General features: G+C 34.2%; 2 protein-coding genes across 10 annotated transcripts in view; one reads left to right on the forward strand and one right to left on the reverse strand.

The window, feature by feature from the left end:
* LOC143238346 (uncharacterized) overlaps positions 1–1,657 on the reverse strand; it is a 42,996-nt gene extending 41,339 nt beyond the window's left edge. The window contains exon 1 of one of the 2 annotated variants that reach the window (XM_076478499.1): positions 473–1,657. In XM_076478499.1, the coding sequence (XP_076334614.1) occupies positions 473–825 (353 nt within the window). In that variant the 5' untranslated portion in view covers positions 826–1,657. The remainder of the gene's footprint in view (positions 1–472) is intronic. The other variant, XM_076478498.1, reaches the window with a different exon arrangement.
* The window catches only part of LOC143241031 (transmembrane protein 45B-like), a 242,523-nt gene that overhangs the window by 92,413 nt on the left and 135,839 nt on the right, over positions 1–14,271 (forward strand). For 3 of the 8 annotated variants that reach the window (XR_013022149.1, XR_013022148.1, XR_013022150.1), the window contains exon 1: positions 1,956–2,319. The exons of 1 other annotated variant lie outside the window; for it this stretch is intronic. The gene's annotated coding sequence lies outside the window, so the exon portion shown is untranslated. Of the gene's footprint in view, positions 1–1,955; positions 2,320–6,042; positions 6,205–14,271 lie in introns of those variants that run through there. 4 more of the 8 variants (XR_013022152.1, XR_013022151.1, XM_076484458.1 and 1 more) reach the window with 4 other exon arrangements.

Consider the following 14,271-nt stretch of genomic DNA (forward strand, 5'->3'; position numbering starts at 1 on the left):
ACATATGTTGATATCTATTTCTTCTGAACCAATTAGTTTTACTTAAGATTTTCACTGTGGGGAATGTATGCTCATGATTGGTCTTCGTTAGATCGCTGCCAAAAAATGCGCTTCATACATATATTAAATAATTTATTACTTAGAAATGCTTTTAAATCATCCTACATTTGTTATACCACGCCTATAATTCCAACAAAACTAGAAATTGTATTTTCGTTTTTATTTGAAAACAAGTACATTCTACTTGCATTTTTCCATGTAGCAAAAAACAAAGTAATGTATTGCTATCAATACAAAGTTTTGGAGTCCTAATTTGAACAACATGATGACCATGTACAAGTGTAATGTTATATTCCATTCAAATTCACTTTCAGTTTTATTAACTAATTGTTAGGTAAAATGTCCAGACTTATTGTGTCGGTGAAACGTGTACTAACTAAAATATTTTCAAGAGCAGAATTCCATTTCTTACCTGCCAGACTTTGTTATCACCATCTCTGTTCCCAACGAATGAAATTTTTCCCACAACTCCTTGGATTCTAGGAAAACTTTTGGATTGTCTTGTATACCGTCTTCTTCTGATTCTAATGACTGCATGGGCCTCAGGTGTCCACTGTGAGCCAAGATGTCTTCGGCAGTAAAGTTTGGCAGAGCCGGTAATTTAGGGAACAGCGACGGAGAATAGGTATGAGGGAAAGGTAGCGGAAAATAATGGGGCTGAGTTAACGGGTTGATATGGAAATCCGGCTGGCGAGCAAGCGGAAGGAGGAACGGGTGGTAGGCCATTCCTTGTCCAAATACCAGGTCTGAAGGTTCGAATCTCATGTAGTACAATGTGCACAACTTAGGCGAAGAAAGAGGAATCAGAATAAAGAAAGATAAGCGTACAAGTAGCTCTGAGCTCTATGGTAATATGCACAGTATTTGTAAAATATTATACACAATAATGTTTAGCACTAAAATCTCAGTTATACTTCGAAGGTTAGTTATTATCGCTCTCTGAAGCTAATCATAGATTTATCTCCAAGTCCGTTTGCATGTTTGAAAATGAATTTCTCTCTTCCCTACTGCTTTATGGCGTAACATGCATCTGGTTAGTTTCTAGATAAATACTGTCATCTGTAACTTCACAACTGTAGAACAAACTAACGAGATATCACAAGCTGTAGTCGTTTTTTGTTGGGTTTTTTTGGCTCTTTACTTAATCGTATAACTTGTTCTTAACGTCAAAGTAAGCGATACTTTTCGGGTTTGACAAACTAAGTGTACTGCTTAAAATATATTTTAAGGCCTTCGATCTTTTGAAATAACCTATGAAACTGTATATTTCAAAAACGTATTTTTCATACAGCTAGACAATATTCCTTCTATTTCTTTCTTCAAATTTGAGTTTCAACACCTACAAAGACGCTGACGCACTTAGTTTCAAAGGCCTAACACGAAGAATAACTTCTAAAGTGATTTACCTAAACATGGAGAGATGGTTTCTCTGTTGGCGCCGACAGTGTGACGTTGCACAATGACACAGTGTTCTCTTGCAGCTTTCATTCAATAAATTGCACGTTCGCCCCGAAAACTGTATAATACAATACCAGGCACGCTGCCAATCGTCACCTCGAATACTCTTTATCAGTTTTACTGCCTCTTTTCACCACCTACATTCACAATAATAAGCAATTTGGATAAGAAAAGAAATTTCTAAAGTGGTAGATTCAAGTAATAAGAAATTTTAAACAAACCTTTAGTAATTCATTTGTTCAGAAGACTAACCTGGTTTTCTGGAGTCTTGAAAGAACGTATTAAAGCCAACACATTAGCTGTTACCGGAGGGGTGGGATTAGCAAGTCCCGCCTTGTAAAGTGACGTATCTCATCACCTCCACTTCTCAGTTCGCGCCCAACCGGAAGTCGCCTGCTGTTTTGCTCTGTATTATTGACGTCATTACTGATCATAAATATAGTGTAGCCTTCCTTAACTAGGTATTGACGCCCAGTAATACATCTGATATACCTCAATCCTTGTTTGAGGGCTTGATGTGAAATGGCTCTTAGGGACAAAACCTATCATTAGTCTTTAGACTGTTTGTTTTGCTTGTAGTAAATGTTAGTAATTTTCTCTCTCACGGATAGCCCGTCTGGCTAACAATAGTTCTTTTAGAACATGGTCTAACCGGTTAGTCTAGCTTCGTAATCAATAGATTGAAGTATGTGTAAGGGCGTAGGGGAGAAAAGTAGGCTCTGAACAGAAGGCAAGATAGGTCAGAAGTTTGTTGTCCAGAACGTGAACAAAGTACTTGATTGTAAGAAAACATTCAAACAGGTAACAAAATATTTTTATTAAGCAATATCACTAAAATATTCAAAAGACTCTGTCAAAAGCACACTTAAGTTTTCTTGTCTCTTCTTCACGCAGATAATACTGGTGCGGGGTAAAAAATCATAATTTTTTCTAACATTATTTTCAGGAAGATTCGTTTCTTATTATCTTTGGGAATATTTTAACGTATAGTTGCAAGAAATTCAAGTTTTAATAGAGTCTAAAATATAATTTGGTCTGTAATGTAGCCATCTAGTGGTGGTTTAAGAAATTAAAATATTTATATGAGGCTAAAATGGTTTAATTTATATACATTTTTTTACCGTGTGATGTATTAACAAAATGTAGTAGGACGAAAATATACGTACGAAAGTAAACTGTGCAGTAAAATATTTGTCAAAAATGCAGCACAATAATAAATTTGTTACGATTTTTTTCTCAAAGGTATTAAATATTTCCTATCGACTATATTACTTTTTATGGTTATCTTGGCATTTTTTTAACTTAATGTATATATATGTGTGTGTGTGTGTGTGTGTGTGTAAGCACAAATATGCAAGTTGAATATTTGGACTTATCTACTTTTCTGTTTATCAAACATCTATCTGTATACATTACACAGAGAAGTTTGTCTGTTGGGTGGAGTAACCACGATGTTGCTAACACTAAATAGTATATATTTTAGTTTGCATTATTGAATGACTGTTTATAACCGTAAGAATGACTTAATACTAGAGAAATGATGTAAAACTACCTGTCTCACTGCATGTTGTTTAAGGGACAGTGTTTCAGAATCCTAACCTCTACCTTCACCATTTGATTGGCTGCTATCATTCTACGAGATTTAAATCGTGTGGACGGTTTGTATACTTTATCGTAAGAATACTTAAACATTGAACAAATGTTAAGCTAAATAATTAACATATAAGCTTCAACAATAATAACGTAGGATCAATCTGTATTGCTTATGTATTATATAAACAAAGTTTGGAGTATTTGTTTGTTTTTTAATTTCGCGCAAAGCTACACGAGGGCTATCTGCGCTAGCCATTCCTAATTTAGCAGGGTAAGAGTAGAGGGAAGGCAGCTAGTCATCACCACCCACCGCCAACTCTAGGGCTACTCTTTTATCAGCGAATAGTGGGATTGACTGTCAAATTAGAACGCTCCCAAGTCTGAAAGGGCGAGTAGTTTTGGTGCGACAAGGATTCGAACCCGCAACCCTCAGATTACGAGTCGAACGTCTTAACCCACCTGGTCATGCCGAGTTTTTTTGGAGTTGAATATGACTATCGAATTATTTGATGACTTGGGTTCGAGCCTTGCTGATAGATAATAATATGGAATAGAATTTGTATGTATATTTATTTCAAAAGCTAACATGTATATATATACACACGTTCAGTTACAGAAGCTTGAACTTTGACTTCAATTTTATAATAGTGCATGTCTTACAAGGATTTTTTCTTATAATTTATTTAAATAAAATGATAGTTCATTTTTAATACATTACTTATATTAGGGTATATTTAGCAGACACAATACGATAGTCCTATTTCGCATTTTAATATAGAATGACACGTTTTTAAGATCGCACTGACATAACAATAGTGAACTCAAGAAAACACTCTGTAAACGCAAGTCAGTTGCTAGTTTTTGTATTTAATGTATACTAATGTTTTCCTACATTTGTATTTAATGAACACTAGTGCATTCCTACGTTTTTAGTTTAATGTGCACGAATGCTTTCCAACTTTGTGTGTTTAATGTACACTAATGTTTTCCTGCTTTTACTGTTTCATGTACACTAACCAGTGCTTACTTTTTGTATTTAATTAATACTAGTGCTATCCTACTTTTTGTGTTTAGTGAACATTAAGGCTTTCCTAACTTTTGTGTTTAATGTACACTAGTGATTTCTTACTTTTTGTGTTTAATTAATACTAGTGCTGTCTTATTTTTGTGTTTAGTTAATACTAGTGCTGTCTTATTTTTGTGTTTAGTGAACACTAGTGCTTTTCTACTTTTTGCGTTTATTGTACACTAGTGCTTTCACACGTTTAGTATTTAATGTACACCAGTGTTTTCTCACTTTAAGTGTTTAATTAATACTTGTGCTGTCCTGCTTTTTGTGTTTAATTAATTAATTAAACACTAATGCTTTCCTACTTTTGTGTTCAACGTACACCCAGTGCTTTCCTGCTTATTGGTTCATGAATCAATTATTTTTACTTGCTTTGCCTACACTATATTAATGAAAAAATGTTGTTTTTTTCGGTATACCTCCATATATTTTCGTAACAGTTGTAACATATATCGTATTTTACTCTTAAAAGAATGTCTGATTTTACCACTTTTCACATACGCAGGTTCGAAGACAGAGTTACAGAAAAAAATCTCTGGTTAATGGCACATTTAACTAAACCTGGGAGGGTGAGCATGTTTGGCGCGCGGGGATGCGAACCCGCGACCCTCACGTTACGGATCGCACGCCTTAACACGCTTGGCCATACCGGGCCACATATCTTTTGAAAAGCATCAAAATGTACACTTGTGGTTGTATTGATTACCCCAGAGCGAAGGTTAGCACAATTTTAAAAATAATTTCTAAGAATTTCTTTACAAAAGTAACATCCTAAACATGCTTGAGAAAAGAGGTTGTCCGATACTCTGAACCTAAAAGAAATAGTCTTAATTTTTTTAAAAACTCAAGGTTATTTTTTACATGAGATCGTCTTGAAATCCAGCAAACATAGTACTACGAATAGCTGTTTATTTTCTAACACGATTATTATTAAAAATAACCCGAAAGGCACATATAGTTTATAATATAAACATTTTAAAACTGTGTCATTATTACGGCTTTTAGAGATCTAATGATTTTTCGTTACTTTAATATAAAATGGATATATTACTCTAAATTAAACAAATTATTTGCTTTTAACATGTTATATTATTTGCACAATTATCTGGACTGTTAACCGCAAGAAGTCCTACCAGGGATTTAGTGTTGGAAGTCCGTACACTTTCCGCTGTCCCAACTGGGAACCACCGACAATAAAACGTGTTCAGCTTGCTATAAAACAACATTGATTTAAAAAAACAAAAACGTTCATAACTGATTTTTTTGCTTTCTCACATGAAAATATATGTTTAGAAAAAAAAACATTTTCGAGAGAGTTTTCAATCAGGATACAATAAATGACTTTAAGGCAAATTACCTTCTTTCGATACAAACATAGAAATAAAATTCGTAAAAGAGGGTCGTGGGTTAAACTCCCCGTCACACAAAACATGCTCGCTCTTTTAGCGTGGGGGTGTTATAATGTGACGGTCAATTCCACTGTTCGTTGGTAAAAGAGTAGCCCAAGAGTTGGCGGTGGGTGATGATGACTAGCTTCCTTCCCTCTAGCCTTATCTTGCTAAATTACGGACAGATAGCCCTCGTGTAGCTTTGCGCGAAATTCAAAACAAACAAACAACCGTAAAAGAGACAAAGTACTTTTTTTATTGTATTAAGATTTCGCTTAAGTTGTGCAGTTTAATTTTTGCATTATTCAAATTTTGTTGAATTTGTATATTCTTTAGTTTTCTATTATTCAGATTTTGTTTAAATCGTACATTTTTACTTGTAAAAAATTGGAAAATAGGTTTAATAAAGAGCCTTGTTTTCATTATTTATATATCTATCATACATGTACAGGTTACCCCCTTTCTAGCCCACAGTGGCACAGCGGTATGTCTGCGGATTTACAACGCTACAAACGGGATATCCATACCTGTGTTGGGTACAGCACAGATCGCCTATTGTGTAGCTTTGTGCTTCACTTCAAACAATCCTCTCTATATGCAGAATCTCACAGCACACTTTGCCAATGTGCATTTCAGGTAACGTTGCAACATCCGTAATTCTGAACTACCGATCACAAAAAACAACGAGCTCGCAGAAATCTTTTTATTACTAATTACTGTGTGTCACCTTTTTATTCAATTATTTTAACACAATATATTCAATTTAAATAAATTGATTTTAACTACTTAAACCAGAGAGGACGCTTTCAGCGTTAGGCTAAAAATACTAATTTACTACCCTTTGTACCGTTAGTACGTTCGAGGTAACATTTATATCTCTTTGGCTGAAAATAGAATTTAAATTGTTTACAATATGATGATAATTATTAGGCCATCATTAAAAAAGATACCGGCGTAATGCATAAAACATTTTGGGTTTAAAAGTATTTTTGGACCGGGATGGTTAGGTTAAGGCGTTCGGCTTGTAATCTGACGGTCGCAGGTTCGAATCCCCGTCGCTCTAAAGTGTTCGCCCTTTCAGCTGTGGGGGCGTTATAATGTTACGGTCAATCCCACCATTCGTTGATAAAAGAGTAGCCCAAGAGTTGGTAGTACTAAATTAGGGACGGCTAGCGTAGATTGCCCTTGAGTAGCTTTGCGCGAAATTTAAAGACAAAAAATATTAAAAGTATTCCTTCTACTACTACTTACACCCTGAGAAGTTTGGCACCTGCCTTGATACAGCTCTTCCCTACAAGGCTCTTCTAATTACAGTGACAAGTTTAAATTGATTTAACTAGTATATGGCCTTTCCTTGTACTTTCACTCTCATTCCGCTTCTATATTTCCAGCTTCTCTCCTCCAGGCTTACCTTGACCAGCGTGATCAGTCCACATGTAATTTCACTGATGACATCATTCGGAGATTTCATCAGTTACGTGGACCGCCATCTCTTTCAATGATACAACGCCGTGGTGTGGAATACAGTTCGTTATCAGATGAGCTTTCAAGTCTCTCAAAGGCTTTACTCATGGTATTCAGACAAAACCTGTCTTCAATCTTGTGATGAGGTTTGGGAGTCTGTCAGGATATGAAATAGATTGTCCAGTTTAGAAACTGACCAGTCAAACAATATATGTCTATCTCTCCGCATGTGTCTACCATGCAATCGCGCCTTCGTTGATTGAGTGAGGCATTTGTTATCACAATTAGTTTCTGCTCTTATATCCATTCCAAAATTTCAAGTATGTTGACCAGCCCTGACTTTTTCATCCAGATCCTAACACATTTCAATGTGATAAGCTTAATGCCATATTCTTGGGTTCACTTAGTACTCTTAACGTGTTCCACTGGATTATTTTTCGTTTGTTTGAAATTTCACGCAAAGCTACACGAAGGCTATATGTGCTAGTCGTTCCTAATTTAGCAGTGTAAGACTAGAGCGAAAGCAGCTAATCATCACCACCCACTGCCAGCTCTTGGGCTACTCCTTTACCAACGAATAGTTGCAAGTACATTTGGTGTGACGGAAATTCGAACCCGCGACCCTCAGATTATGAGTCGAACGTCTTAACCCACCTAGCCATGCCGGGATTTTTCCAGTGGATGTTGTTGTTGTTTTGAATTAAGCTACACAATGGGCTATCTGTGCTCTGCCCACCACGGGTATCGAAACTCGGTTTTTAGCGTTGTAAGTCCACAGACATACCGCTATGCACATGGGGGGCATTTTCCAGTGGACATATGTCCTCTACATCTTTCTTGACCTCACAGACACACGAACTTCATCGATTTCCCTCTGTGTACTACTACGTTTTCTGTTTCCTCTTTTAAGTTAAGATTCGGTTACAGTTGCTCTGAGAAGTATTTGGCTGAATAAAACCCTTTGTTTAAAAACTAAACTGAAAATGTAGGCTCTCACATAGTGTTAGTCTGGCTTTAGTTTCACACATGAGGTGTTAATGATTATTTTAAAAACCAATTTGTATACGACTTATCCAAAATTTTTAATAATTACATTTCACTTGCTTAATCTATTTCATTCCATACAAAGCGTTTTTTCTTGATGCTATAAATAGCGACTATGTTTATCCTATTCCAACCTGTTTGATGAGCCCAGATATTGGACGCAATGTTTTGCTCAGTTAAATGAACATTAAGAAAAAAAATAACTACTAAATACGGTAAAATTCAAACATCTTTTTTGGTAGGTATCATTTTTGATATCTTGGTTAGATTTCCATTATTAACTGTTCTGTTTTGATGAAATGTTCATTTGGTAACAAATGCAGTATTTCTCCATAAACACAGTTTCAGATATTTACTTGTTTCTTGTTTCATTTGTATCAGTATTTTCTACTATTTTATGTGCAAGATTAAACTAAATATGAAAAGGCATAATTCGATATACACAATTAATTTCTTTATTTTTGGTCCACAATAGCCATATCACTGACTATGACTATTAAATTTGTCTTATGGTAAACATTGTAAAATAGTAAATCAGTATTATGCTTTTGACTACGTTTATAAGTTTATATATATCTTACAATGAATAATGAACGGAAGTTTGAATGGACAGGTGAACAGGAGGATGATTGAACAGTAATCTCGTATATTTGCGATACATTTGTTATAATTTATTGAAAGTATAATGCCGGACTGAAATCTGTATAAATGCATTTTATAACTACTTGCGTTTCTTTTCTTTTTTATTATCTTTCCATAATTTCTGAATAAAGCAGAATGTTTAATTTGAAAGATGTAAACAAAAGAGGTTTGATTAAAAAATGGAAAACCCCTGTAAAATTGTTTTTTCCATTGTATGACACTGTAACAAGGAATAAAAAACCATCATGATAACCGAACTACAGAAATGGCTAACAGAAGAGGTGATCTGGCATGATCAGGTGGTAAGGGCGCTTGACTCGCAATTTGAGGGTCGCCTTTTCTATCGTGGGGCGTTATTAAGTGACGGTTAATCCCACCATTCGTTGGTAAAAGAGTAGCCCAAGAGTTGGCGGTGGGTGGTGATCACTAGCTGCTTTCCCTCTAGTCTTACACTGCAAAATTAGGGACGGCTAACACAGAAAGCCGTCGTGTAGATTTGCTCGAAATTAAAAAACGAACAAACATAACAGGTTTGTCTGAAGTGGAAATTCCTCAACAGAATTTTGCTTAATACTGTTTTAAAAGTGTCCAGTTTTACATATAACACTAAGTTTGGAAGATATGAAAAGTGAGAATGAAGTGTAATTAAGTAAGGAGGAATATTTCATCTATAATGTAAGAAACTGATTTGGAACAAAATTTCACCTTTTAATAAAATCCTCCGAACTCCGCCCTGAAGTAAAAAAATACTATATTCATCTACAGTATTGACATTGGCTGTTATTTTCCGTTCAGTTGGAATAGCCTGTGCTCTCCATCCATAAAAGAACAAATATAGTAACAATATTTTTTTTAATGTCTAAATGGCATAAAGAAAAGTTGTTTATCAAGCTTAAGCTGTCAATACACAACAAACAAATAAATAAGGCGTGATTTTCAGCTATATCTGTTTTATTTTTAATTGAAAATCGAGTTTTCATTGCTCTCCTAGTTATTACAGATCTGTAAAAAAAAATTACTTTTAAGCTACGTTCCAGGTGTGGCAAAGTGGATCGCGAGTCTGACTGTTGATTGGTGAGGTCAATGGTTTGCGTCCTGCTGGAGCAAAATTGCACTTTGGGAACGTAGGCTATATAAAGGTGATGGTCAAGTACCATTTCTCTATTACGATAGTCCAAGGGTGGGTACAATTAACTGTCTGCCATCTCGCTTGCAATATTTATTAATATACATTGTTGACTAATTTGCATAGTTATTTCAGTGTTTCGTGAGCTTCAGTTAATAATGGGTGTTTGCATTCTAAACTTCACCTATGTATTCAACACGTTACTAAGTTGTACAATGTTCTAAAAACGCGTCATATGGATCTGTTGGGACTGAATTTATAATGTTTTCATTAAACTTATATGCTTTTAGAATATCCGTTCTTTAAAATAATTGTTGTAAACTATCATATAAGATTTGATACATAAACATTGTTAGAAATGTACGGCAAGTATTGTTTTGTCTTGTTTTGAATGCTCTGTGTAAGGGTAAAAATTTAGGATTAGCTGTCTTTTATGTAATGGGACCGGGAATGGTCTGGTAGTTGAGACGCTTGAACTGTGAATTTGGTGATTCATGGTAGGTAGGCCGTTTATCCAAAAACGCTCTCTGTTTTTTTGAGAAATCGTGTGCGTTATAAGAGTGACGATCGAATCTTACTACTTGGTCAGACAACGGTAGTCAAGGAGATGGCAATGCTTGCTCATCAGTAGTTGTCTTCCTTCTAATCTGTCAATTCAAAATTAAATCCACTTTTCCGTATGACTTTTGTTAACCTGAAGATGATCTATGAAGGTCGAAACGTTGTTCTCTACTTTATTTTAATAACTTTTAATACCCATACCAGCTATTTTTGAGATACATACACCCACTTTTCCTTTGCGTAGTTTTGAATGAAAACTTCGAAATTCTGAAACAGAGGTGGGGTTTTAAGAAAGGTAAGTTCACCAAGTGGCATGATGTGAGAAAAATTGTAATATTTGTTAAACATCAGAAACGTTTTAAGAACAAATGAATGAAACAAATGAGAAAAGGTGGCGTTCTTTAAATATCATTAAACATCAAAAACGTTTTAAGAATAAATGAATGAAACAAATGAGAATAGGTGGCGTTCTTTAAATATCATTAAACCTGAGTAATACATAAGGTCTAAATATGACACTTAACTTTTATAAAACAGTCAGAATTTATGGATATGTACATTTTTATAACGTTATACCTGCTTAAGGGCTATTTTCGAATCCTTTTTTTTTTATCCCATTTTTCGTTAATGTTACGCTGGGCAACGCATAAACTGGAATTTATTTCATGCTTGATTTTGATTACAATTTACATGACCTGAAGTCTTCTTCCTTGACAGTTAAGACTTTTGAAATGATCGATTCGAATACGCAGTTCGGATCTTCATGTATATGGCAAGAGATATATAAGATGTCGCTCGGACTTTTACGATGCCTGAGTTAACATTGACTCTGTATTTTCTCATTAATAAGAATAACCTGTGCTCTCCATCTGAAATAGTGAAAAGCTACCCATTTTTTTTTTCCATTATTAGATCTTTTAATTCCGGATACTTAAGTGATTTTGAACAGGAGTCTCATGAAAATACTTCTCATCCTATTATGCAAGGCATAGAAAATTTTCTCAAGGTAGTGTTCTGCATGTATAACGAGGTATAAACCCTATCCTATGAAATGGACTTTTAATTTACCTATATCTGAAAGTTGGCGTGTCAGCTCCAAACAATCGAGGCCTAAGGTGAAAAAACAAAAAAACAAAAATTATCTCATAACGTGCTAACAATCTTGTGTTCGTGTGAATAAGTGTGTAAAACTATTGCAAGGTAACAGCCTTAAAACGCCTTATGTTGATGTCAGCGACCTCTAACATCATTTGCGTGCCAATTTCGCATGCTTCAGTGTTCAATAAAGTCTACTTTATTACCGTCCTCTAGTTCTGCCTATTTTCATATGCTTACTTTTTGTATATTTATATATTCCGTATATTCATTTCGCACTTAAAAACTTGGGATTAGTGGGCTAAGACCGAAACGTTACATGTGTCTGGTTCGATATTTTCTCTCAAGGCACGTATATATGCGTGTTTATGATAATAAACTAAGCCTAATTGATGACACTGCCAACAGTAACTATGAAGATCACGAATTGACATTAAATTTATTTGACCCTGCTCACCGTTAGAGAGCTATAAGTTATGTTATCCACGTATTATATCCAATACATATATATATATATAGTGGGCAGCATGTATTGTAAGTAGCTTTTTACTAATTGTAACTGGCATACTTACACTTGTAAGTCCGTTGAAGATTGATATATATATTTCTTTCATACTTTTTATGTTATAAAAAAGAATAAGTAAGGTCTTTGCTTGTTAGAAATTTATTATATATTCATATTGAATATACAAATGTTAGAGTCATCAAAACTTTAACATGTTTTCACTAAAAATAAGTTAACTTACTCTAGTAAGATCACGCAACAGCTGCCATAATCACCTGATCGTATAACAACGGTCCGTCATAGTAAATATATAAAGAATATTACTAGTAAACTTTAAAAGTAATATAGGTTAAAACAGAATTAATGTCAACTTAAACATTGTATTAAGTACTAATGCTGAAATTAGTCCTAGATCAACTATAAAAACAATAGAAAGCTATGCAGTTACAGCAATACTCCAACATTATGGTTCTACATGCAGTAACTGCCATAGTAATCTACACCGTGGTAGATGCCGTTCACTTCATAGTAATATCACTTATAATTTATTTGGAAAATTCTTATATTAATACAGTAAGCTATGATTTAGTTCTCATGGTCCTGTTTTCATAATTCCTTACAGTACGTTTATACAGTAACACCACTTTATAAATTCAACTAACATGCCTCAACAGTTATAGATATTTTTGATAAATTCACACTATTTGCTACTGTCTAACTCACAAGAGAACCTTGTCTCTTATAACAAGGTGTATGATAACTAACTGTTCTTCTCAACGGATAAATTACGAGCAATATGATAAAAATATCTGCAGTATATATAATTTCTATCACCAACTTTAGGTCTAGTGACTTCTAATGAATTATGTTTGACGTAAAACAATAGTATTTAGTTTATTGTATTTATACACTGCATTATCGTTTTGGTCCCATAGGGTTTTTCACAAAAGAAAGGTGTATGATATCGTTTTGGCCCCATAGGGTTTTTCTCAATAGAAAGGTGTATATTTTCGTTTTTGTCCCAGTATAAGTTAAACGGTTTGTAATGTTCTAAAGATGTAAATGTTCCTAGTCAAGTTTTCTTCTTAATATCTGTTTTTCACTGATCTAGCTTCTGATGTTTATAGTATACTAACTGTAGCAAACCAAGAATATAAAATTTTCTCTTGGCGCGTCGTTTATAAACACGAGGAAAGATTCTAGAAATTTCAATTGGCAACAATACTTGAAGACATGCTGGTGCTTTCGTAAAGCATTATTACACTCGAGAATTTTTTACAAATTTAGAGTATATGCAGGAATTAACAGTATAAATTAAACACATTTCTAAATAGATATTTCTAACTGGACAAATATCGATATTAAAATAAATATGCAATAGCAAACGAGTTACAATATTCACCAAAATAGCCGAGCTCTACCACTGTAACTCTCTAATTGTTTTGATGCCTATGGTGAAAAGAGCACAAATAGCTAATTGTGTAGTATTGTACTTTATTCCAAATAAAGAAACCTACGATTGTAAAATATTTGTGTACAATATTGGGCTTAACTTCTTTTCTAAAATTAAGTTGGATCTTATAGTTTACTCTGTATATTCCATTAACATCTGTTATCTGACGTTATGGAGTATGACAATCATGTTTGCATATTTGGTATTTTGTTGGGATATCTTTCAGTGATTATTGACCTATGATGACATAATGTAAATCGTAACTATCCAAAAATGTTAAAGGGTATTTAGTACCTTTCTCTTTGCCAAAAAATAAAATAAAGAGTAAAATGCATACAAATACGTATTGTGCAAACAAAACGAATATGTTAATGTGACTTAGCCTGACAGGTGATGTATAATCAGGACACTGCCAAAATGCATCAGTAAAATATGACAAGTATGTTGCAGAGATTTCTTGGAATAACGAGTCTACCATGTGTGCAAGAAATTACCTTTTCAAATAAAGGAAACAAAAATTAAATACAACTATTTCTTTTGGAAAGTAAGGTTTTTAAACGTCAAACATCTCTAATGTATATAAAGATTTTATCATAAAGTTAACAAATAATAAAATAACATTAGTGGAGAAGGCCTTGCTGAATGCAAAGTTGGTCAACTAAGCGGTGAATCTTCATAGACCTGGCCAAAACAGTGACATTTTCTTACAATTAACAACGTAATTCAGTTTAAATAGACAGATAAGTATCGGTGATTGGCTGTGACTCGAAAGTGTTATGCACTATGCAACTTATTGTTCCCTGAGTAAAAAAT

The sequence above is a fragment of the Tachypleus tridentatus genome, chromosome 13, assembly GCF_004210375.1.
Source record: "Tachypleus tridentatus isolate NWPU-2018 chromosome 13, ASM421037v1, whole genome shotgun sequence".
In the NCBI taxonomy this organism is placed as follows: Eukaryota; Metazoa; Arthropoda; class Merostomata; order Xiphosura; family Limulidae; genus Tachypleus; species Tachypleus tridentatus.